At 45.8% G+C, this 24,225-nt stretch overlaps 1 protein-coding gene across 6 annotated transcripts in view; it reads right to left on the minus strand.

The window, feature by feature from the left end:
* crtac1b (cartilage acidic protein 1b) overlaps positions 1-24,225 on the minus strand; it is a 334,044-nt gene that overhangs the window by 166,366 nt on the left and 143,453 nt on the right. For all 6 annotated transcript variants that reach the window (XM_043713002.1, XM_043713000.1, XM_043712998.1 and 3 more), the window contains exon 5: positions 19,089-19,245. In XM_043713002.1, the coding sequence (XP_043568937.1) occupies positions 19,089-19,245 (157 nt within the window). The remainder of the gene's footprint in view (positions 1-19,088; positions 19,246-24,225) is intronic.

A 24,225-nucleotide genomic window follows, 5' to 3' on the forward strand; every position in this document is an offset into this window, starting at 1 on the left:
CATAAACACACACACTAACACACTCAAAGCGCACACACTAACACACACACTCAACACTCACAAACACGCACACAAACACACACACTCACACTAACACAATCACAAACACACACACACTCACAAACACACCTGCAAACCCATACACAAAGACACTTACACAGCAGCTTTGGTCAGAAGCCAACTGAAATGCGAGCTGGAAGCATTATGTATTGATCTCCCTCAATATCCTCACATTGTGCCCAGCTTCTGCCAGCAGTGATGCATTGGCTCCATCTTAGATTGTGTAGCAACAGATGGCACTCAGAAAGTATTGCACCAGTGCTGCTATCATTGAGGAGGAGGCTTGAGAACAAGGGCAAGCAAAGATCCCAGAGTCAGGAGTTTATGGACAGATACCTGCCAAAAGAAACAGGAGCAGGAGTGAAACCACTCAGCCTCTCAGATCTGCTCTGCCATTACATGAGATCATGACTGATCTTCCACCACACATCCACTTCTCACCTTCCTTCCAAATCACTTAATTCCCTTAGTGTCCAAAGAATTATCAGCACCATCACTGAATGTGATATTCTCAATGTCTGAGTATCCACGGAGGTGAGAGGCAGACAACTCCAAGTATTCACATTGCTCTGCGTGAAGAAATTTCTCTGCCCTGGAGTTCAAAATGGCCGACACGTTTCTCCTGAGAGCTGTCATCTGAGTCTCCATTCCAGGAGAACCATCTCCAAACTGAGTACCAAGTACCAGGAGGTTTATGGCTCTGAACTCTATCTCCAGTGACAAACGTACCATCTCCTGCACAAACCCCTTTCATTTAGAAACCTGTCTAGGCAGCAGCCAGGGAGAACTTGCAGTTCCAATCCGCCCGATAACAAATTGAAAATTGGTCAGAGCACAGAATTTATAGCAAGTGTCTTATGATCCTGCTCCACAACCACCTGGTGAAGGAGCAGCACTCCGAAAGCTAGTGCTTCCAAATAAACCTGTTGGACTATAGCCTGAGTGAGGAAAAATCTGCCTTCTCTGTCCAAATGCTCAGCCCTTTATCCTGGGACTATGTACCCAGGTGTTAGGCTGTCCAACTGTGGAACACACCCTCTCAGCCTCTGTCCTGTCAGATCCTCAAAGAATTTTATACCTCATTCATTTAAATTTTAGCAAATAATAAAAGTGGATTATTTTAAGTCAGAGAATCCTTATAGTGTGGAAGCAGGCTATTCAGCCTACACCAACCCTCCAAAGAGCATCCCTCATAGACCCACCCCATTTCCGTAACCCTGAATTTCCCATGGCCAATCCACTCTAACCTGCACATCTTTGGACTGTGGGAAGAAACCAGAGCACCCGGAGGAAACCCACACAGTCACGGGGAGAATGTGCAAAGTCCACACAGACAGTCACCTGAGACTGGAATCAAACGCGGTGGCCCAGTGGATAGCACTGCTGCCTCACAGGGCCAGGGACCCGGGTTTGATTCTAGCTTCAGTTGTCTGTTCCTCCCCAATCACTTCCTGATGCTGAGTCCCTCAATGAATGAGGGACCCTCCCAGGAGGTTGTCCATGTGTCTGTGTGGGTTTCCTCCCACAGTCCAAAGATGTACAGGTCAGGTGAATTGGCCATGCTAAATTGCCCATGGTGTTCAGGGATGTGTAGGTTAGGTGCATTAGTCAGGGGTAAATGTAGAGTAATAGGGTAGGGGAATGGGTCTGGGTGGGTTACTCTTCAGAGGGTCAGTGTGAACGTTTCGTTTCCACAAATGGGCAGTTTCCACACTGTAGGGACTCTACGGTTGAAACCCTGATGTTGTGAGACAGCAGAGCTAACCACTGAGCCACTGTACCACCCCAGGCACTGATCCATGACAATGCACTCAGCACAAACATCCTGCTCTGTTTCTGTTAATAATACTGCGCAGAAGGCGGCCATTCGACTCATTACATTTGTGTTGGTTCTCTCACAGAATGATCAAATTAGTCGAACATAAACCCCTGCACTTTCCCTAGGGTTTTACCACCAATATTTCCCCATAAATTGCCCTTTGAGTATACGTCTAATTCGCTTTTGAAAGTTATCACCACATGTGTTTCCTCCTCCACCCTTTCAGACAGAACAGTTCAGATAATAACCGTTTGGTTTTTAAATCTGTGTCCCTGGGTTATGGACCTTCCTACCTGCAGAAAACTGTTTGTCCTGATCTATTCTGTCAGAGTTGTTAATAAGTTTGACAGCATCCAGTAAATTGTGTTTAACCATCTCTGTTCTGTAGACTCTCCAGTCCTGTGTGTGTGTGTAGGGTTCTTGGATCTCAGGGTCAAATACACAGGCAGTATGTATCCAATACCCCTGAGAAGGAATGGCAGAGTTTAATGCCCCTTCTTGAGATGGGTTTCAGGTAAGGTTGGGGTGGGGGTGTTGTCAGTCGAGTGGAGATCCCTCACCATCTCTGCTCCAGTTAACGGTGGGAAAGGGAGGTCCATGGGTGGCCTTTCAGCCTTCCTCTCCCTTCACTGCCAACTGATGCCCATTCACCCATCTCACTGAACCAGCAGGAGGCAGTGGAGTAAACAAATGCTAAACGCAAATCCACTCATGCCCTTTTGCAACCTCCTGGGAGGGTCCCTCACTCATTGGGGGACTCGGCATCAGGAAGGGGTTGGGGAGGAACTGACAAACATGACTCTCCTGCCTTGATGCCTTCCATTCTTTCCGTGATGCCAGTATCCCACCCTCATTTACCTGTGCCCTGGGGCACCTTGCCAATTCTGCACTACTGCTTGGTATACTGGTGTACTTTACTGGGTAGAGCTTTGTCCCTGGGGTCCTGAATGGCACTTAGTAGAGTAGAGCTGTGCCCAAAGGAAGTGACACTGGGCTCTCCTCATCTCCATTCTAAATGGCCTACCCCATATCCTTAGAGTGTGGCCCCCTGCTTCTGCACTCCCTGGTCATCAGAAACATCCTTCTCACATCTATCCTGTCTTGTCCTATTTGCATTATGAGGGTGTCTATTAGATCCCAGTGCCAGGCAAAAGCCTCATCACCTCCTTTGAAACATAGAAACATCGAGAATGATAGCAGGAAGAGGCCATTCAGCCCTTCGAACCTGCTCTGCCATTCAACATGATCCTGGCTGATCAACCAACTCCATTCCCTGTTCCTGCTTTGCCCCTTACCCTTTCATCCCTTTAGCCCTAAGAACTATATCTAACTCCTTCTTAAAAACATACAATGATTTGGCCTCAACTGCTTTCTGTAGTAGAGAATTCTACAGGTTCTGGGTGAAGACATTTCTCCTCATCTCCATTCTAAATGGCCTACCCCATATCCTTAGAGTGTGGCCCCCTGCTTCTGCACTCCCTGGTCATCAGAAACATCCTTCTCACATCTATCCTGTCTTGTCCTATTTGCATTATGAGGGTGTCTATTAGATCCCAGAAATAATGGAGGAGAAAGTGAGGACTGCAGATGCTGGAGATCAGAGCTGAAAATGTGTTGCTGGAAAAGCACAGCAGGTCAGGCAGCATCCAAGGAGCAGGAGAATCGACGTTTCGGGTATGAGCCCTTCTTCAGGAATAATGCCCAAATCTCATCTTGTGGTGGAGACACTCTTCATAGCTCAGTGCCCACTAACAAAGAGCATTTAATAATGTTGATCCTCTTCTTAATTTTAACTTTTGGATCTCAAGCGAATTTTACATGCTTTGATGAGATTGGGGGTGGTCTGCCATATTAAGAGACTACAGGTGGTCATCCTGAGACCAAGGATCCAATCAGAGAATTGCAGCACTTTGTTGCTATTAGTGCCATAGGAGGAGTAGTGTCAACTACCAGAAGCGGACCAATCAGAGATTCCGTGTTACAGGGGACCCAAAACTCAAGGGATTGAGGGCAGATTGAGGGGTGGCGGGGATGGGTCACAGGGAGGAGGTCACTCACTGAGCCAGGGCCGAGGTGGGGGGGCAGAGGAACAGGATGAGGGTACAGGGAAGGCAAGTGCCAGGGGAAAGAGCAGAGGTGTGGTATTTAGCAGGCACCCTCCTTCCTAATGTCAGATGTATTGATGGGGATTTGCATGAGTGTCTAACCGCAGAAGCCAACAGGAAACAGCTGGTGGAAGAGCACCTCACCTTTTACCACTTTACAGCCAAGATCAAGTTTGACAACTTCAGAGCATGGCTTTTGACTCCATTTTGATTACCGCCCTCTGGAACTCTCTCCTCCCACCTCAGCTTGTTTGCAAAGGGTTTGCTAGCAGTTAAACTACCCACCCTTCAACTGTATCGCTTCTCTGCTACTATTAGCATTTCCCTAATGGACCATTGATATTACAGTAATCATGGAGATTTACAAACAACAAACATAATAATATAACGAAAAATAGCTTGGGCAATTCACGTTGGCTCAGTGGTTAGCACTGCTGCCTCACCACACCAGGCGGGTTCAATTCCAGCCTCGGGTGACTGTCTGTGTGGAGTTTGCACATTCTCCCCGTGTCTGCGTGGGTTTCCTCCGGGTGCTCCGGTTTCCTCCCACAGTCCAAGGTCAGGTCAGGTGAATTGGCCATGCTAAGTTGCCCGTAGTGTTAGGTGCATTAGTCAGAGGGAAATGGGTCTGGGTGAGTTACTCTCCGGAGGATCGGTGTGGACCTGTTGGGCCGAAGGGCCTGTTTCCACACTGTAGGGAATCTAATCGAATCTAAAAAAAATTCTAATTATCATTAATACTGATTTCCAGACCCTATACTGCGGAGGACAAAATCTGGGAATGTTTTCTAGATCACTAGGCTGAGGAACCAACTAGAGAAAGTCCTATTTTGGATTTAGCATTTTGTAATGAGAAAAGGTTAATCAATAATTCAGTACAGGAGACTCTAGGGAAGAGTGACCATAATGTGGAAACATTTTAGATTAATTTTGAAAGTGATGTTATGCAATTCCAAACACATATCTCAAATCTAAAAGGAAAGTATCAAGGCACGAGGGGGCAAATTGGCTGTGGCAGTTTGGGAAACCACATGAAAAGCTGCAATGGTAAACTGGCAATGTCGAGCTTTTAAAGAATTAGCAAACAGTTTACAATAACTCAAATTCCTTTGAAGCATAAAACCCAGCAGGAAAGGAACCACCAACCATGGCTATTAAGGGAGGCTAAGTATCTTATTAGATCAAGGGAAAAGGAACGTCCCTAAAAATAAAAGGAAATAAGCTTGAGAATTAGGAACATTGTAGAATTCAAGGCTGTTACTGTTGCTCATTCTCCACCTGCTGTTGAACTGAATGGCTTCCTAGACCATTTGAGATGGCATTTAAGAGTCAACTGCGTCACTGTGGATTCAGAGCCATATGTAAGCCAGGCAAGAATGGCACTTTTTCTTGCCGAAAGAAAATAAGTTAATGGGATGGGATTTTTCGGCACTCAGTGATAGTCTCGTGGCCACCATCATGGAGACAAGCTCTCTCTTCGAGATGTTATTTGTTAAATTTAAATTGCATCAGTGGCCAAGGAGGGGATTGAACCCCTGTCCCCCAGAACTAGTCCAGTGACATTACCACTACATCATTTTTGTCTGCTAAAGGACTATTATAATCAGACAGGTCAGACATTTAAAGCTGAAGGAACAAAGTGAACAGGATTAATTCACTGTGGGCGGCACGGTGGCACAGTGGTTAGCACTGCTGCCTCACAGCGCCAGAGACCCGGGTTCAATTCCCACCTCAGACGACTGACTGTGTGGAGTTTGCACGTTCCCCCCCGGTTTCCTCCGGGTGCTCCGGTTTCCCACAGTCCAAAGATGTGCAGGTCAGGTGAATTGGCCATCCTAAATTGCTCATAGTGTTAGGTTAGGGGTATGGGTGGGTTGCGGGTCGGTGTGGACCTGTTGGGCCGAAGGGCCTGTTTCCACACTGTAAGTAATCTAATCTAAGAGTAAGCAGAAAATCAGTGGAAATGTTATCCATGGAAGTGTAAATAGCTTACTCTTCTAAAAATAAGTCTTCTTTTTTTGTTTGTATTTTAACCATGTTGCAAGAATTATGTGTGTTTTGCTTAAAACCTTGCATTTTAACCAATCAAATCACACCTGAAAAACGACGCGTTACACATCTCGCTGAATGGCAGTGTGAACCCGACGGGCCGAATGGCCTGCACTTGCTCCTAATTTTTATATTCAAATGATCTACTTTCAAACAACACCCAGAAGTGAAAAAAAAGTATTTGAACAGTAAAGGCACTTCAAATGTCACAACAAACAGCCTTCCCAGAACATTAGGAAAGACTGCCTCAAACACATGAAAAGACAATTCGAGGAGTGACACTGAGATGTTCTTCTGCACATAATAAAAACAAATGCAGGAAATTAACTCCTGAGTACAGTAATAGTGACAAAAACCCCAGCGATAAACAGCACAAAGAGAGGATAAATAATGAGAAACCAATTTCTAGTGGTCAGAAAAGGTCAAGAACCCAATGATATAGATGTAAGTTGATCGAACAATGAACCGCAGACTGCAAAGGGAAATGTGGTTAGGATTGGCAACATACTGTCTTATGGGTAGATAGTGACAGAAATGATATATTGGCATTGGACGGAGTACAATATAGGTTTACAAGAATGATACCTGCACTTCAGGAGTTAATTATGAAGAGAGATTATAACAAATTTGGCCTGCTTTCTCTGGAATTTTGAAGGGTGAGGGCTGATCTGATTGAAATCATCAAGATATTAATAGGAAAAGACAGGGTAGATGAAGATAAACTTTTTCCACTGGATTGAGTTTCTAGAACTGGGGACATAGTCTGAGAACTCGATCCAGACCGTTCAGGAGGGATGTTAGGAAGCACTTTGACACATAACAGATTCAGAACTCTCTTCCACAAACGGCAGTGAAAGCTAGGTCAGTTGTTAATTTTGAATCAGACAGATTAAGTTTGTGAAACAAAGGGATATGGGCCAAAGGTGAGTATATGAAGTTAGGCTGTGGATCAACTATGATCTCACTGAATGGCGGACTCCTGTTCCAATGTTCCTATGGCAGATTCAATAGGACCTTTCAAAAGCGAATTTGAGAAATATTTGAATGGGGACAAATTACAGGGATATGGGGAAAGAGGTGGACAGTGGGACTAGCTGAAAGAACTGGTGCAGTCAGTTTGATGGACTGAATGGCCACCATTTGTGCAGAGTTTCATATTATTCAATGATATAGACCAAATGAGCCAAGGCAGGCCAACGGTCATCATCACCTTATATCTTGTGGTCAAAACGATCTCTCGTATGGTACAAGGTTCTTTGATTCTCTGGGAAGCTAAGGGGGAGGTGTTGGAGCCTTTGGCCTTGATCTTTGAGTCATCATTGTCTACAGGTTTAGTACCAGAGGACTGGAGGATTGCAAATGTTGTGCCCTGTTCAAGAAGGACAGTAGAGATGACCCAGGTAATTATAGACCAGTGAGCCTTACATCTGTTGGAGGAAAAGTTTTGGAAAGGATTATGAGATATAGGATTTATAATCATCTAGCAGGCAACAATTTGATTGCAGATAGTCAACATAGTTTTGTTAAGGGCAGGTCATGTCTCACAAACCTCACTGAGTTTTTTGAGAAGGTGACCAAGCATGTGGATGAGGGTAGGGCAGTTGACGTTGTGTACATGAAGTTCAGTAAGGCCTTTGATAAGGTTCCACATGGTAGGCTGTTGGAGAAAATGCAGAGGCATGGGATTGAGGGTGATTTAGCAGTTTGGATTAAAAACTGGCTTTCTGTAAGAAGGCTGCGAGTGGTGGGTGATGGAAAATATTCAGCCTGGAGTCCAGTTACTAGTGGTGTGCCACAAGGATCTGTTTTGTCATTTTTATAAATGACTTAGACGCAGGCATAGGTGGATGGATTAGTAAATTTGCAGATGACACTAAAGTCAGTAGAGTAGTGGACAGTGGGGAAGAATGTTACAGGTTGCAGGGGAACTCGGATAAACTGCAGAATTGGGCTGAGTGGTGGCAAATGAAGCTAAATGTGAGGGGATGCACTTTGGGAAGAATAACAGGAAGGCAGAGTACTGGGTCAATGGAAAGATTCTTGGTAGTGTGGATGTGCAGAGGGATCTTGGAGTCCCTGTACATAGATCCTTGAAAGTCACCACCCAGGTTGATAGTGCTGTTAAGAAGGCATACTGTGTGTTAGGTTTTATTGGAAGAGGGATTGAGTTCCGGAGACGTAAAGTCATGCTGCAACTGTACAAAATGCTAGTGCGGCCGTACTTAGAATACTGTGTGCAGTTCTGGTTGCCCCATTATAGGAAGGATGTGGAAGCATTGGCAAAGGTGCAGAGGAGATTTACCAGGATGTTGCCTGGTCTGGAGTGAAGGTCTTATGAGGAAAGGCTGAGAGACTTGGATTTGTTCTCATTGGAAAGAAGAAGGTTAACAGGGGATTTGATAGAGACATACAAGATGATCAGAGGATTAGATAGGGTAGACAGTGAAAGCCTTTTTCCTAGGATGATGTTGTCAGCTTGTACGAGGGGAATAACTACAAATTGAGGGATGTTAGATTTAAGACAGATGTCAGAGGCAGGTTCTTTACGCAGAGAGTGGTAAGGGCATGGAATGCCCTACCTGCTAATGTAGTCAATTCAGCCACATTAGGGAGACTTAAACAATCCTTGGATTAGCACATGGATGATGATGGGATAATGTAGGGGGATGAGCTGAGAATAGTTCACAGGTCGGTGCAACATCGAGGGCTGAAGGGCCTGATCTGCGCTGTATTGTTCTATGTTCAATGTTCTAACACAGGATTGGTATAACACTGGAGAGCACACGCAATCCAGATAGAGAGAGTTCCCTCATCTACTCTATGTTCCAAACCCTCACAGAGGGTGTTGCGGAAGGTAATGGTTCTGAAAGGGTTAATGTTGGAGACTGCATTAAGCTCCAACCAATCAGGTGATGTTATGAGGACTTGGATATGGAAAGCCAAAACACTGTAAGATTCTTGTAATGATTGGGACAGGGTTGGCCAGGTGGATCTCATTGAGTTTGAGATTCCTGACTCGGGCTGTTAACCTGGCCCAATCAGAGACCCCTGGCTGATAGTTATTAACAGGACTCTCGGACTGAGAACTGGAAGGGGCATGGGGTGGACCGAGAACTGGAAGGTGGGTAGGGGCGGGCTGCCTTAGAGTGGTCGGAAGGTGGGAGGGATGGGGGCTTGCTGGGTCTGTATTGTCTGCACTTTTGTATGTAACAGTACTGTCTAATGTACAACTCTCACTGCTGTTGTCTCCTTATATCTTTGTGAAACTGGGATTTGAGGTTTGTCCTCATGTCCCTGAAAATGTATGGTAGGGTTTGGGGCCTGGCTTTGCTGCTCCTCTCCCTTGTAAAATTGCTGTCTCTTGTATGTAGCTGTAAATGTAACTGTTTGTTGTAAACTGTTTTTGTAATTTGTTTAATAAAATAAAATAAAAAAAAATTAACAGGACTCTGAGGGCTTCTTCACACTGTAGGGACTGGCTCTGAGCTGGCTGGTCAGAGCCCATGTACAGTGCATGTATAAATAAAGGATGACTTGGTGATGGGATACCGGCCTCTGTGGAGTTATCCCAATCCTGTGGTGTAAAGATCTGTATTCACAGGTCTCAGTTTGTAACAATGCCTACCATTTTGAACCCTAGAGATTTATAGCAGGAAAATAAAGGCCTTTCGGCCCATCACATCCACTCTAGTCGAAAACAACCACCTAACTATTCTGATCCCATTTTCCAGCACTTAGTATCATTTAGTAAACTAAATTTTGTTTTAGACAAGGACACTTTCTCCTTAAGGCGCTGTATGCTTTTTCTCTACCATAATAAACCAACTAGGCTCTTGAATCCAGTCGAGGTAAGACAATGTTGGCAGTAAACTACTTGATTACAGGTGGAGAGTGGTTGGCATCTCAGTACCTACAACAGAGTGTGTTCACCTTTTTTTTGTCACATCTCTCTAACACAGGTCATTAACCAGCACGATAGTATCACCATAATCCAGAGGAGGCCACATATGAACTGGCTCACACCCACTGTCTATGGAGACAGGTTATAAACAGAACAAATCTCCTGCTCATGGCTCAGATGCTCGTCTCTGGACCTGCACTTGGCTTGAAATCCAGCAGCGATTATGCAAGTTGATAGCTGCAGGGACCAGCGTTGTGAGCTTGGTTTATAAATCACTTCTTGCTTTAATCGCTTTTTAATTTAATCTTTTCTCTAGCCTGATGCACCGTGAGGGCCTGCTAGATCTCCTGTCAAGATATCGGCCCTGGGAAATTTGCTCAACATAATTGGAATTGCAGTTGTGCCAGTTTGGAGGAATTTCTCCCCTTCAGACCTGAACAGCATGATGATGGGTACAGGAGAGTAAACACTGGTTAGTGGGCATTAGGCTGACGAATGCTGGTTGGTCAGCATTGGTTGTTGAGCATTAAGTTAATGAGCATTAGCATGTACGAGGTTAATGAAAACGGGTAATGGGGGTCGTTAGGGCTGATTGCCTGCCCCTCTTCCGTGATGATGTTCAAGTGTCTCTGGAGAAGGAGCATGCAGTGTCTACCAACAACCTCGAGCTTCTCAGGAAGAGTGGGCACTGCAGGGAGTGGAGTGTTTTATTTCCCCCTCCAACTCTACTTTGATTTAATCCCTGCCCTTCCCTTCACTGTTTGATCACACAGCATTGCCCTTTGTTGAGAAGGACACTGCTTGTCACTGGCCACTCGGGTATTTCCTTTCTTCCTGATGGTGGGAATTGAAGAAAGATTTGTACATCTTGTGTCTTTCACTGTGTCCTACACCTGCACACACACACGCCATGGGGGCTGGCAAAAATATAAGCATTACCGCAGTTAGGCGGTCGTGTGGGGGAAAATACAAAATAAAAAAAAAACTAGTAATGTGGATTAGTGATCAGTGCTGCATTGATGGGTATAGGTTCATGAGCACGAGATTAATATATGTTGGTTAGTGGGTATTTTTGTTTTTATTCATTCACAGGTTATGGGCATTTATGGTCTATCCACTATTTGCCCAGAGGCCAGTTAAGAGCCATAGAGATGTACAGCATGGAAACAGACACTTCAATCCAAATCACCCATGCTGACCAGATATCTCAACCTAATCTAGTCCCATTTGCCAGCATTTGGCCCATACCCCTCCAAACCCTTCCTATTCATATACCCATCCAGATGCCTCTTAAGTGTTTTAATTGTACTAGCCTCCACCGCTTCCTCTGGCAGCTCATTCCATACACGTACCACCCTCTGTGTGAAAAAGTTGCCCCTTAGGTCCCTTTTATATCTTTCCCCTCTCACCTTAAACCTACACCCTCTAGTTCTGGACTCCTCCAACCCAGGGACGAAACTTTGTCTATTTATCCTAACCATGCCCCTCATGATTTTATAAACCTCTATAAGGTCACCCCTCAGCCTCCCACACTCCAGGGAAAACAGCCCCAGCCTGTTCAGCCTCTCCCTGTAGCTCAAATCCTCCAACCTGGCAACATCCTTGTAAATCTTTTCTGAATCCTTTCAAGTTTCACAACATCTTTCCGATAGGAAGGAGACCAGAATTGAACGCAATATTCCAACAGTGGCCTAACCAATGCCCTGTACAGCCGCAACATGTCCTCCCAACTCCTGCACTCAATACTCAGATCAATAAAAGAAAGCATTCCAAACGCCTTCTTCACTATCCTATCTACCTACGACTCTACTTTCAAGAAGCTATGAACCTGCACTCCAAAGTCTCTTTGTTCAGCAACACTCCCCAGGACCTTACCATTAAGTGTATAGATCCTGCTAAGATTTGTTTTCCCAAAATGCAGCACCTGACCTCAGTCAACCACACTGTTGTGGGTCTGGTGTAGCTTATAGGCCAGACCAAGTAAGGATGGCAGTTTCCTTCCCTAAAGGACATTAGTGAACCTGGTGGGCATTTCTGACAATCGACGATGGATTCATAGTGATCACTAGACTTTTAATTCCAGGTTTTTTAATTAAATTCAAATTCCACCATTTGCCATGATGGAATTTGCACCCAGGTCCCCAGAACATTACCTGGGTCTCCAGGTCACTAATCTCATGATGATACCATTAGGCCATATCCTTCCCTTGTTGATTAGTTGTCATCTGTTAGGCATCGGTTAGTGAGCACTAGATTAATGAACACCAGTCAGTGGGCATTGGTTTGTCAGTTTGGAGAAAGTGAGGAGTGCAGATGCTGGCAATCAGGTTGAGTGTGTGGTGCTGGAAAAGCACAGCCAGTCAGGCAGCATCCGAGGAGCAGGAGAGTCGACATTTCAGGCATAAGCCCTTCATCAGGAATGAGGGGGAGACCCAAGGGGACTGAGAGTGACCATAACCATACCTACTCCAGAGAAAGTCTCTGCCCCCACTCCCAAGCCCAACACCAGGTGCTAGCTCCCAGCCCTACCATGTTTTTACCATCTCCCGCCAGACCTTGCCCTCACTGAGGATGAACGATCAGTCTTCAGCAAAAGCCTCACCTTCGTCCCATTATGCTCCTGGATTAACAAATTCAACACACGTTGATACATTGAAATTTTCTTCCACCTCCGTGTTTACTTTTTCCATCAGGACTCCCACCCAGGACCCCTTCTCCCGCCTCCAACACACTCCATCCACTTGGACACCTCATGCTGGTCTGTTACCCGCCCTCAAACCCTGCACCCACACCTCTCCCCCTCACCTCCATCCAAGGCCCCAAAGGATCCTTCCACAACCGGCAGAGATTTTCCTGCACATCCACACACCTCATCTACTGTGTCCGTTGCTCCCGATGTAGTGTCCTCTCCATTGACGAGACACGACGCCAACTTCATAGAACATCGCTGCAACACACGCATGAAACAACCCCACTGCCCTGTGGCCGGCCACTTCAACTCCCCCTCCCACTCCACCGAGGACATGCAAGTCCTGGGCCTCCTCCACCACCAAATCCAAGCCTCTCCACCCCTGGAGGAAGAACACCTCATCTTCTACCTTGGGACCTTGCAACCATACGGTATCAATGTCAATCTCACCAGTTTCCTCATCTCCCCTCCCCTCACCTTATCCCAGATCCAACCCTCCAAGTCATGTTCCTTCCCACCTATCCAGTCCACCCTCCGCTCCTACCTATCACCATCATCAGCCACCTTCATCTACCTACTGCATTCCCAGCTACCTTGCCCTCAACCCCACTCCCCTCTCATTTATCTCTGAGCTCGCTTGGTCCTCCCCCACATTCCTGATGAAGAGCTTATGCTCAAAACTTCAACTTTCCTACTCCTGGGATGCTGCCTGACCAGCTGTGCTTTTCCAGCACCACACTTTTTGACATTGGTTTGATCAGCACTGGGTTAATGGGCACTAACTGAGTCAAAGAACAAAGAAGAACAAAGAAAATTTACAGCCCAGGAACAGGCCCTTCGGCCCTCCAAGCCTGAGCCGATCCAAATGTACTGTCTAAACCTGTCGCCCAATTCCTAAGCATCTGTATCCCTCTGCTCCCCACCTACTCATGCATCTGTCCAGACACACCTTAAATGAATGTACCATGCCTACCTCTGCTGGCAACGCGTTCCAGATGCCCACCACCCTCTGTGTAAAGTACTTGCTGCGCGACCTCTCATTATTGAATCCTTCACCCTGGGAAAAAGTTTATCTCTATCTACCCTGTCTATACCCTTCATGATTTTGTAAACCTCAATCAGGTCCCCCCTCAATCTCCTTTTTTCTAATGAAAACAATCTTAACCTACTCAACCTCTCTTCATAGCCAGCACCTTCCCATACCAGGCAATATCCTCGTAAACCTTCTCTGCACCACCCCAAAGCATCCACATCCTTTAGGTAATGTGGCGACCAAAACTGTACACAGTATTCTAAATGCGGCCGAACCAATGTCTTGTACAATTTTATCATGACTTGCCAGCTCTTATATTCAATACCCCGTCTGATGTCGGCAAGCATACTATATATGCCTTCTTGACCACTCTATCCACCTGTGCAGCAACCTTCAGGATACAATGGACCTGAACTCCCAGATCCCTCTGCTCATCAACGTTTCCCAAGGCTCTTCCATATCCTGTATAATTCGCTCTAGAATTAGACTTTCCAAAATGTATCACCTCACATTTGCCTGGATTGAACTCCATCTGCCACATTTCCGCCCATCCCTCCAGTCTACCTATATCCTCCTGTATTCTTTGACAGTCCCTTAAGCTTTCTACTACTCCACCAATCTTTGTGTCATCTGCAAACTTGCTGATCATACCAACAGTGCCCTCTTCCAGATCATATATGTATATCACAAACAACAGAGGCCCCAACACTGACCCCTGTGGAACCTTTCTCCATTTTGAGAAACTCCCTTCAACTACCACTCTCTGTCTCCTGTTGCTCAACCAATTCTTCATCCACCGAGCTAGAACACCCTGCACACCATGTGACTTCACTTTCTCTATTAGTTTGCCATGGGGAATCTTACCAAATGTCTTACTAAAGTCCATGTATATGACATCTATAGTCCTTCCTTCATCTATCAACTTGGTCACTTCCTCAAAGAATTCTATTAAGTTGGTAAGGCACGATCTCCCCCACACAAAACCATGTTGCCTATCACTGATAAGCCTATTCTTTTCCAAATATAAATAGATTTTATTCCTCAGTACCTTCTCCAGGAACTTTCCCACTACTGACGTCAAGCTCACTCGTCTGTAGTTACCCAGAATATGCCGACTACCTTTCTTGTACAGGGAGACAACATGAGAAACCTTCCAGTCCTCCAGCATCTCTCCTATTTTTAAGGATGCAACAAGGATAACTGTCAGGGCCCTGGCTATTTCCTCTCTCACCTCCCTCAGCAACCTGGGATAGATCCCATTCGGTCCTGGGGATTTGTCCACCTTAATAACCTCTAGCCTATCCAACACATCTTCCCCACTTATGCCAACATGATCCAGAGTAATCAAACTTCTATCTCTAATCTCAACATTCATCATGTCCCTCTCCTCGGTGAACACTGATGCAAAGTAATCATTCAGAATCTCACCCATTTTTCTCAGTCAAGTCAAAACAAGTAAAAACAATTCAACTGTGGAAGGAAAATGTCCATGAATAAAATTTATTTTGAGACTTGTGAGCTTGTGCGGTAACAGCTATAAACGCCTCACTTGCTCTTTCAGATAACGACGCCGGTCCCATACTATGGCTGCAGTGGGGAAGGGTGATGAGATGGTTTTGTGGAGCAGCTGGTGGTAGACCCCGCCAGGGAACAGGGTAATTCTGGATTTGGTGATGTGTAATGAAGCAGACTTGATTAGGAAGAATCGGCTGAAGAACCTGTGGGTTTCCTCTGGGTGCTCCGGTTTCCTCCCACAATCCAAAAGATGTGCTGGTTAGGTGAATTGGCTCTGCTAAACTGCCCATAGTGTTCAGGGATATGTGGGTTAGGTGCATTAGTCAGGGGCAAATGTAGGGGAATGGATTTGAGTGGGATACTCTTTGGAGGGTCGATGTGGATTTGTTGAGCCAAAGGGCTTCTTTGCACACTGTAGGGATTCTAAGAACGCTCTAGTGGGTAGTGTCCATAACATGATAGGATTTACCTTGCAGTTTGAGAGGGAGAAACTGGAATCAGATGATATGGATTCCTATGGAGTGAGGGGAACTACAAAGACATGAGAGAAGAACTGACCAAAGTGGACTGGAAAGGGAGCCTAGCAGAGAAAACAGTGGAGCAGCAGTGGCAGGAGCTTCTGGGGTAATTTGGGAGGCACAGCAGAAATTCATCCCAAGGAAGAGGAAACCTACTAAAGGGAAGACGAGGTAACTGTGGCTGACAGGGGAGATCAGGGACGTTATAATAGCTAAAGAAAACATATACAGTGTGGTGAAGATTAGTGGGAAGCCAGGAGATTGGGAAGCTTTTAAAAACCAGCAGATGATAACAAAAAGACATTAAGGGGGGAAACAATGAAATGTGAGAGTAAGCTAACTAATAATATGAAAGAAGATTCCAAGAGTTTTTTAAGATAGTTAAAAGGTAGGAGAGTGTTAAGAGTGGACATCAGACTGCTGGGTAGTACAATTGGAGAAATAGTAATGAGGGAGAAAGAAATGATGGAGGAGATTGTAGAAGCATGAGGGTGATCTTTCAGGAATCACTGGAATCAGGGAGGGTCCCAGAGAACTGGAAAATGGCTAACGTAACACCCCTGTTTAAGAAGGAAGGGAGGCAGAAGGCATAAAATTATAGGCCAGTTTGCCTGACTTTGGTTATTTGTAAGATTTTAGAGTCTATTATCAAGAATAAGATTGTAGAGGACTTGGAAGTGCATGATAAAATAGGGCTGACTCAGCCCAGCTTTGTCAAAGGGAGGTCATGCCTTTCAAATCTGTTAAGATGCTTTGCGGAAATAACAACCAAGGAGAGCCAGTGGACGTGATCTATTTGGATTTCCAGAAGGCCTTTGACAAGGAGCCGCACAGGAAGCTGCTAAATAAGATAAGAGCCCATGGTGTTTGGGGCAAGGTATTGGCATGGAAAGAGGATTGGCTGACTGGCAGAAGGCAGAGAGTGGGGGTACACTTGGTACACTTTCAGGATGGCAGCTGGTTTCTTCTGGCATTCCGCAGGGGTCAGTGTTGGGGCCACAACTATTCACGTTATACATTAACAATCTGGACCAAGGAGCTGAGGACATTGTTGCTAAGTTTGCAGATGACACAGAAATTGGTGGAGGGGCAGGTCGTGTTGAGGAAGCAGGGAGGTTGCAGAAGGACTTGGACAGGCGAGGTGAGAGGCCAAAGAATCGGCAGATGGAATACAATGTGGGAAAGTGTAAGTTTGGTTGGAAGAATAGTAATCTGGACTATTTTCTAAATGGAGAAAGGCTTTGGAAGTCTGAAGCACAAAGGACTTGAGAGTCCTAGTTCAGGATTGTCTTGGGTTAACATATAGGTTCATTTGGCAGTTGGGAAGGCAAATACAATGTTAGTGTTCGAATCAAGAGGGCTAGAATACAAGAACAGGGATATGCTGCTGAGGCTGTACAAGGCTCTGGTCAGACCACACTTAGGAAATTGTGAGCACTTTTGGCCCCATATCTAAGAAAGGAAGCGTTGGCATTGACGGAGGTCGAGAGGAGGTTTACAGGAATGATCCTGGGATGAAGGGCTTGTCACATAATGAGCAGTTGAGGTCTGTATGCAGTGGAGTTTAGAAGGATGAGGGGGGCCCTCATTGAACCTTACAGAGTACAGAGTCTTGAATAGAGAGGACGTAGAGAACATGTCTCCACTAGTGAGAGATATTAGGACCCAAGGGCACAGTCTCAGAATAAAGGAATGACTCAGAAGAGGTGAGGAGAAATATCTTCAGTCAGAGGTGATGAATATGTAGAACCCATTGGTATAGAAGGGAGGCCAAATCACTGAGTGTATTTAAGACAGGGATATATAGGTTAGTGATGGTTGGGGAATCAAAGGTTATGAAAAGAAGGTGGGAGAATGGGGTTGAGAAAATATCAGCCATGACCGAATGGTGGAGAAGACTCAATGGGCCAAATGGTCAAATTCTTCTCCTCTGTCTTATGGTCTTATGACTGGAAGCATATCCTGTGATCTAGTCAATTTTTATCTCTCACCCAACACCTAAAGAAAATTATCTAACTGTACGTTATCTCAATGCCTCTGTAAGAGCTTGCTGTGTGCAAATTAACAGTAATGTATCCTACATTACAACAGTCGCTAGACTGAAGCACCTCAGTGCTGTAAAATGCTATTAGGTGACCTGAAGTCATGAGAGGTGTTATATAAGTGAAATTCAGACTTATTGTTACTTCCAGACAAAGGTAGCTGAAAGGGACAAGAGCTGGGCTACTGCTGGCTTCTTCCCGGTCTGAATTGACTGATACTTCCCCTGACTCAGTTCCCACTGTTGTATTCCACCCAACCATGCAGACATCCTGGAGTGATATATGGGAATAGACTAATGGGTCACTGGACTGTTTATTTGCATAAAAGAGAAACATTGCAGCCTCTTGTGTTGAGAGTGTCCGATGGAGAGGATTGGGTTACTTGCTCCCATCGACAGCCTGTCGGCTGACCTGATGGGAGGGAAATGGAGAGAAAACTATCAGCTGCTGCCAAAATAAATGATAAATGAGCTGTTCATATGAAACCAACAAAGACAGAATGGGCCAAATGGCCTACTTCTAAGATGTACAAATTCTGTCCTTCTGTGATCCTGAAGAAGGTACAAGTGGTAATTTTTTTTATTCGTTCAAGGGATGTTGGTGTTGCTGACTTGAGCAGCGTTTGCTGTCCATTCTTAATTGCCCTCGAGAAGGTGGTGGTGAGCTGCCTTCCTGAATTGCTATGGTCTTTGGAGTGTAGAAATACTCACAATGCCCTTTGGGAATGAATTTCAGGATTTTGACCCAGCGACACTGAAGGAACGGTGATATATTTCCAAACCAGGATGGTGAGTGGCTCGGGAGGGGAACTTGAAAGTGGTGGTGTTCCCATGTATCTGCTGCCCTTATCCTTCTAATCGGAAGTGGTCGTGGGCTTGGAGGGTGCTGTCTGAGGAGCTTTGTGAATTTCTGCAGTGCATTGCGTAGATAGTACATACTGCTGATACTGAGCATCGGTGGTGGAGGGAGTGGATGCTTATGGATGCAAGTGGTTTACTTTGTCCTGGATAGGTCAAGTGTTTTTGGAGCTGTACCCATCCAGGCAAATAGGGAGTATTCCATCACACTCATGATTTGGGCCTTGCAGATGTTGGACAGGCTCTGGGGAGTCAGGAGATGAGCTACACGCAGTCTCTGACCTTAAAGCCACCCTCCTTATTAAGCTGGTGCAGTTGAGTTTCTGGCCAACAGTATCCGAGAAAATAGGATGGGCCAAATCATGACAAGAGGTTTGAAAGCTGATTTCAAAAGAAATAATAAACAATGGAGTATACTACACAGATTGAACCCTTCGCTTCCCCATGTTTTAATATGTCAGTGAGTATCAGCCATGCAGACATTAAAGAGAGCTCCTTACCCGTGAACTTGTCAACTCCTGCCTCCTGTGCCACGTTGGAGAGTGCGATGATTCCCACTGACAGATTGCTGGCGGATTCGTCCATTTCTATCAGAGCATGAGGGCCAATTCTGCCACTGGCATAGTTGGCCACGTAGACAGAGTATTTCCCGGAGCCCTGTGTAACAGACAAGGTGAGAGAGAGTCAGCATGCCAGTGATATCACTGAGACATCAGTGTAACTGCAAGCCACATCATTTGATCGATACGTTGTGGCACCAGCACTCTGAACGGAGTTCACTCTAATCCCGCAGGTGTTCAAAGTCCAGCTGGCTTCACAACACATCAGTATTTCTCCTAGTTTCATTTTATCCAGCTCTTGATGAGCTACTATTGCCAAGTAACATTACAAACAATACATTTCTTGAATGAATTGTATGCTGATATCGAATTGAGGGGTTCAGCTGGTTTATAGCACACAATAACAACGGGAATATGATGCAGACTGGGAACAATTCCAGCAGTCTGGGGATTTACACCAGCTACAGAAATGCTTTAGTATCTGAGGAGTCGCAAATGATGCTGAACATTGTGCAATCATTGGCAAACATCCCCACTTCTGGCCTTATGATGGAGGGAAGGTCATTGGTGAAGCAGCTGAAGATGGTTGGGCTGAGGACATTACCCTGAGGAACTCCTGCAGAGATGTCCTGGAGTTGAGACGACTGACCTCCAACAACCACCACAATCTTCCTCAGTGTGCCTGTGAGTTCAACCAGCAGAGAGTTTGCTCTCTGGTTCCTATTGACTTCAATTTTATTGGGATTCCTTGATATTCTGGCAAATGGTGCCTTAGTGGAAGGGCAGACCCTCTCATAGAATCAGCAAATCCTTACAGTGCAGTAGAGGTTATTCAGTCCATCAAGTCTGCACCAATCTTCTGAAGAGCACCACCCAGCCGCACCCTCACCCATAACAATCATGGTTAATCCATCTAAGCTACACATCTTCAGAAACCAGAGCACCCAGAGGAAACCCGCGCACACAGGGAGCATGTGTGAACTCCACACAGACAATCACCCGAGGGTGAATTGAACCCAGGTCCTTGGTGCTGTGAGGCAGCAAGGCTAACCACTGAGCCACCGTGTCATCCCATCACCTCACCTTTTGAGTTCATCTTCTTGTCCAGTTATGGCTATAATGAGCTTTATAGCTAAGTAGTGCTGGCAACACCAAAACTGAGTATCAGACAGGAGATCAATGATGGCTAGATTAATACAACTGTCAATGACACCTTGAAACCTTTCTTATAATCACTCATGGGATGAGGGCATTGCTGGCTTGGTCAGCAATTATTGTCAATAAAAACTGAAAGAACTGCGGATGCTGTAAATCACAAACAAAAACAGAAGTTGCTGGAAAAGCTCCGCAGATCTGGCAGCATCTGCGGAGAGAAATCAGAATTAACGTTTTGGGTCCAGTTCTGAGGAAGGGTCACTGGTTCCTTAGTTGCCCTTGAGAAGGTGGGGATTACGATGGATAATAGGTATATGTGGGAAATGATTGGCTGGAGTGGATTTGTGCTGCTTTTGTGGACAAGATGTCTGGTCAATTTTCCACACTGCCTGTTATGTGCCAACACTGTAGATGTATTGGAGCAGCTTAGCTGAAGATGCACATAAGCTCAGAACTCATGTGGAGCACAGTCTTTAGCACTGAAGCCTGGATGTTGGAGGGAACTCAGAATCTTTACTGGACCCCAGTGAATTTAGCTGTTCCATTTTGTGATTGGACTGGCTAAGGGCTGTGATGATGGCAAGATCAGGGAGATGGTACGGTTGGATGAGTGTAGGCAAAAGATCAGGACCTTTTCTAATCTCTATTTCACAATCAAGGAACTTGCCTCTCTAAAGATAAAGGCACAAGCCTGAGATCCTTGTGTATGCAGTTAGTGGCTCATATCTGGAGCCACATCTGGACAGATCAGTCGATTTAAGATCTTGTGTAAGCTCATGCATGCGCGGTGTTCCTCGTGCAACTTGTAATTGTGCATCTGGTGAAGGCAGGGTGGCACGGTGCTCAGTGGTTAGCACTGCTGCCTCACAGCACCAGGGACCCGGGTTCGATTCCAGCCCCTGGCCGACTGTCTGTGTGGAGTTTGCACATTCTCCCCGTGTCTGCGTGGGTTTCCTCCGGGTGCTCCAGTTTCCTCCCACAGTCCAAAGATGTGCAGGTCAGGTGAATTGGCCGTGCTAAATTGTCCATAATGTTCGGTGCATTAGTCAGAGGGAAATGGGTCTGGGTGGGTTACTCTTCTGAGGGTCGGTGTGGACTTGTTGGGCCGAAGGGCTTGTTTCCACATTGTAGGGAATCTAACATAATCAAAAGTCATCCCATTTCATAGAATCCCTACAATGTGAAAGCAGGCCATTCAATTCATACTGGCCCTCTGAAGGGGCATCCCGCCCAGAACTGCATTTCCCATGGCTAATCCACAGAGCCTACACACCTCTGGACAAGATGGGCAAACTAACCCGACCAACCCCCCTAACCTTTGGACTGTGGGAGGCAGACAAGAGGAGAATGTGCAAACTCCACACAGACTGTCACCTGATGGTAGAATCGAACCTGGGTTCCTAGTGCCGTGAGGTAGCTGTGCTGACCACTCAGCCATAATGCCATACACCCCACATCCAGACAGATCAGTCGATTTAAGATCTTGTGAAAGCTCATGCATGTGCGGTGTTCCTCGTGCAGCCTGAAATTGTGCATCTGGTGAAGGCAGACTGCATCTGTCACTACACATTAGGATGAATCTTCTAATCAAAAACGTGTACCCAAAATTAGATCGTCACATTAATCTCTGATAAGAATTCCACTGTACTTAATGAGCATCTGCTCCTCCACTATTCAGAGATGATCATTTGTTGAAAAACCTGAACAGCAATTGCGACTGCGAATGGTATGTAATAACTCAGTCCTTTATATACTTCCCATCAAGGAAGTGTCATCCTGGAGTAATCATGCTGGATGGGATGAAGCGACACAGCTGACAGGCTGAGTTATGCCAAGAATCGAGTACATGAGACATGGATGACAGGGAGGATAATGAACGGTCATTAGTGTGCACTGCATGCCAAGCTCACACAATTAGTCAGAAATGTAGGGGATCTTGACTGTGGGTGTCAGCTGCCACCTTGCCCAATCTGTCTTCCTGCTGGTGCATTCACACAGAAAGGTCAGTGTGTCCCGGGTGAGGGGAAGGTGTGGGACTGCTCGAGCTAGTGGGGGGGGTGCAGGTTTCAAACCGACATTAATTGGTCGCATTCCAGCAGCCCTTGTACAAAAACCTACATGTGCGTAACGGCTCCTGCGACCTTGAAACTTCCCGAAGCGCCTACTCACCCACTGAACGCATTTGAAGGGTGACCACTGTTATCGCACAGGAGACATAGTGGCCAATCTGTACGCAGTGGGCACCAGTCATGGAACCAGGTGCTTCGGGGCGTTGCACGGTCATGCCGGGCGCTACGGAAATGCAGGTCTCGGAGGCCAGGCGCTGTTGGAGGCTGCATAGCAGTCAGGCCCTGCAACCTCCAGCTGATGACTTTTGCAACAGACAGTCATAGAGTCATAGAGATGTACAGCACAGAAACAGACCCTTCGGCCCAACACATCCATGCCGATCAGCTATCCTAAATTAATCTAGTCCCATTTGTCAGCATTTGGCCCATATCCCTCCAAACCCTTCCTATTCATGTATCCATCCAGATGCCTTTTAAATGCTGTAATTGTACCAGCTTCAACCACTTCCTCTGACAGCTCATTCCATACACGTAGCACCCTCTATGTGAAAATGTTGGCCCTGTGATCCCTTTTATATCTTTCCCCTCTCACCCTAAACCTATGCCCTGTAGTTCTAGACTCCCCCAACCCAGGGAAAAGACCTTGTCTATTTATCGTATCCATAAACCTCTATAAGGTCACCCTTCAGCCTCCGATGCTCCAGGGAAAACAGCCCTAGCCTATTCAGCCTCTCCCTATAGTTCAAATCCTCCAACCCAGGCAATATCCTTGTAGGTAGATTTTAAATGTTTTCATTTCATGGGATGTGGTTATTGCCGGTAAGACAAGGATTTTGTTGTCCATCCCTAATTACCCCTGAACTGAGTCAACCACGTTGCTGAGGTCCAGGAGTTAAATGTAGGCCACACACGGATGGCAGATTTTCTTCCCTAAAGGATACGAGTGAACCAGATGATCTGACACAACAATCAATGATGAAATAACTTCACAAAGGATGGTATGCTGTCACCAAGTCATCCTTTACTTACACGTATAAGACACAGATCCAGCCCCCTCAGAGTCAGCTCTCAGAGTGAACAGAACCTCTGACACGCCTGTTTATATCTGTCAGCCAAGGCCCCCTGATTAGACCAGGTTAACAACCTCAATCTGGGAACTCATATTCTGTAAGTTCCACCTCACTACAATCACTGCAGATGCTCGTTCCTTGCTCACTGTTAATGAGACTGAGGGCTGCAGCATATCCCTACAGTCAGCATGCAATGTTGGTAACATTTGAAATCAATACAATTCAGGAATATACATACCAGTCTAATGGCAATGATCTAACCACTATCGATTAGAGTCATAAAAGTCATAGAGCTGTGCAGCACGGAAGCAGACCATTGGGTCCAACTCATCCATGCTGACCAGATATCCTAAATTAATCTAGTCCCATTTGCCAGCATTTAGCCCATATCCCTCCAAATCCTCCCCAATAATATACCCACCCAGATGCCTTTTAAATGCTGTAATTGTACCAGCCTCCACCACTTCCTCTGGCAGCTCATTCCATACACGCACCACCCTCTGTGTGAAAAGGTTGCCCTTTCGGCCCCTTTTACATCTTTCCCCTCTCACCCTAAACGTATGCCCCCTAGGTTTAGACACACCTACCCCAGGGAAAAGACTTTGTCTATTTATCCGATCCATGCCCCTCATGATTTTATAAACTTCTATGAGTTCACCCCTCAGCCTCCAACGCTCCAGGGAAAACAGCCCAAGCCTATTCAACCTCTCCCTATAGCTCAAATCCTCCAACCCTGGCAACATCCTTGTAAATCTTTTCTGAACCCTTTCAAGTTTCACAACA

This window comes from Chiloscyllium plagiosum, chromosome 22 (assembly GCF_004010195.1).
Source record: "Chiloscyllium plagiosum isolate BGI_BamShark_2017 chromosome 22, ASM401019v2, whole genome shotgun sequence".
Classification (NCBI taxonomy): Eukaryota; Metazoa; Chordata; class Chondrichthyes; order Orectolobiformes; family Hemiscylliidae; genus Chiloscyllium; species Chiloscyllium plagiosum.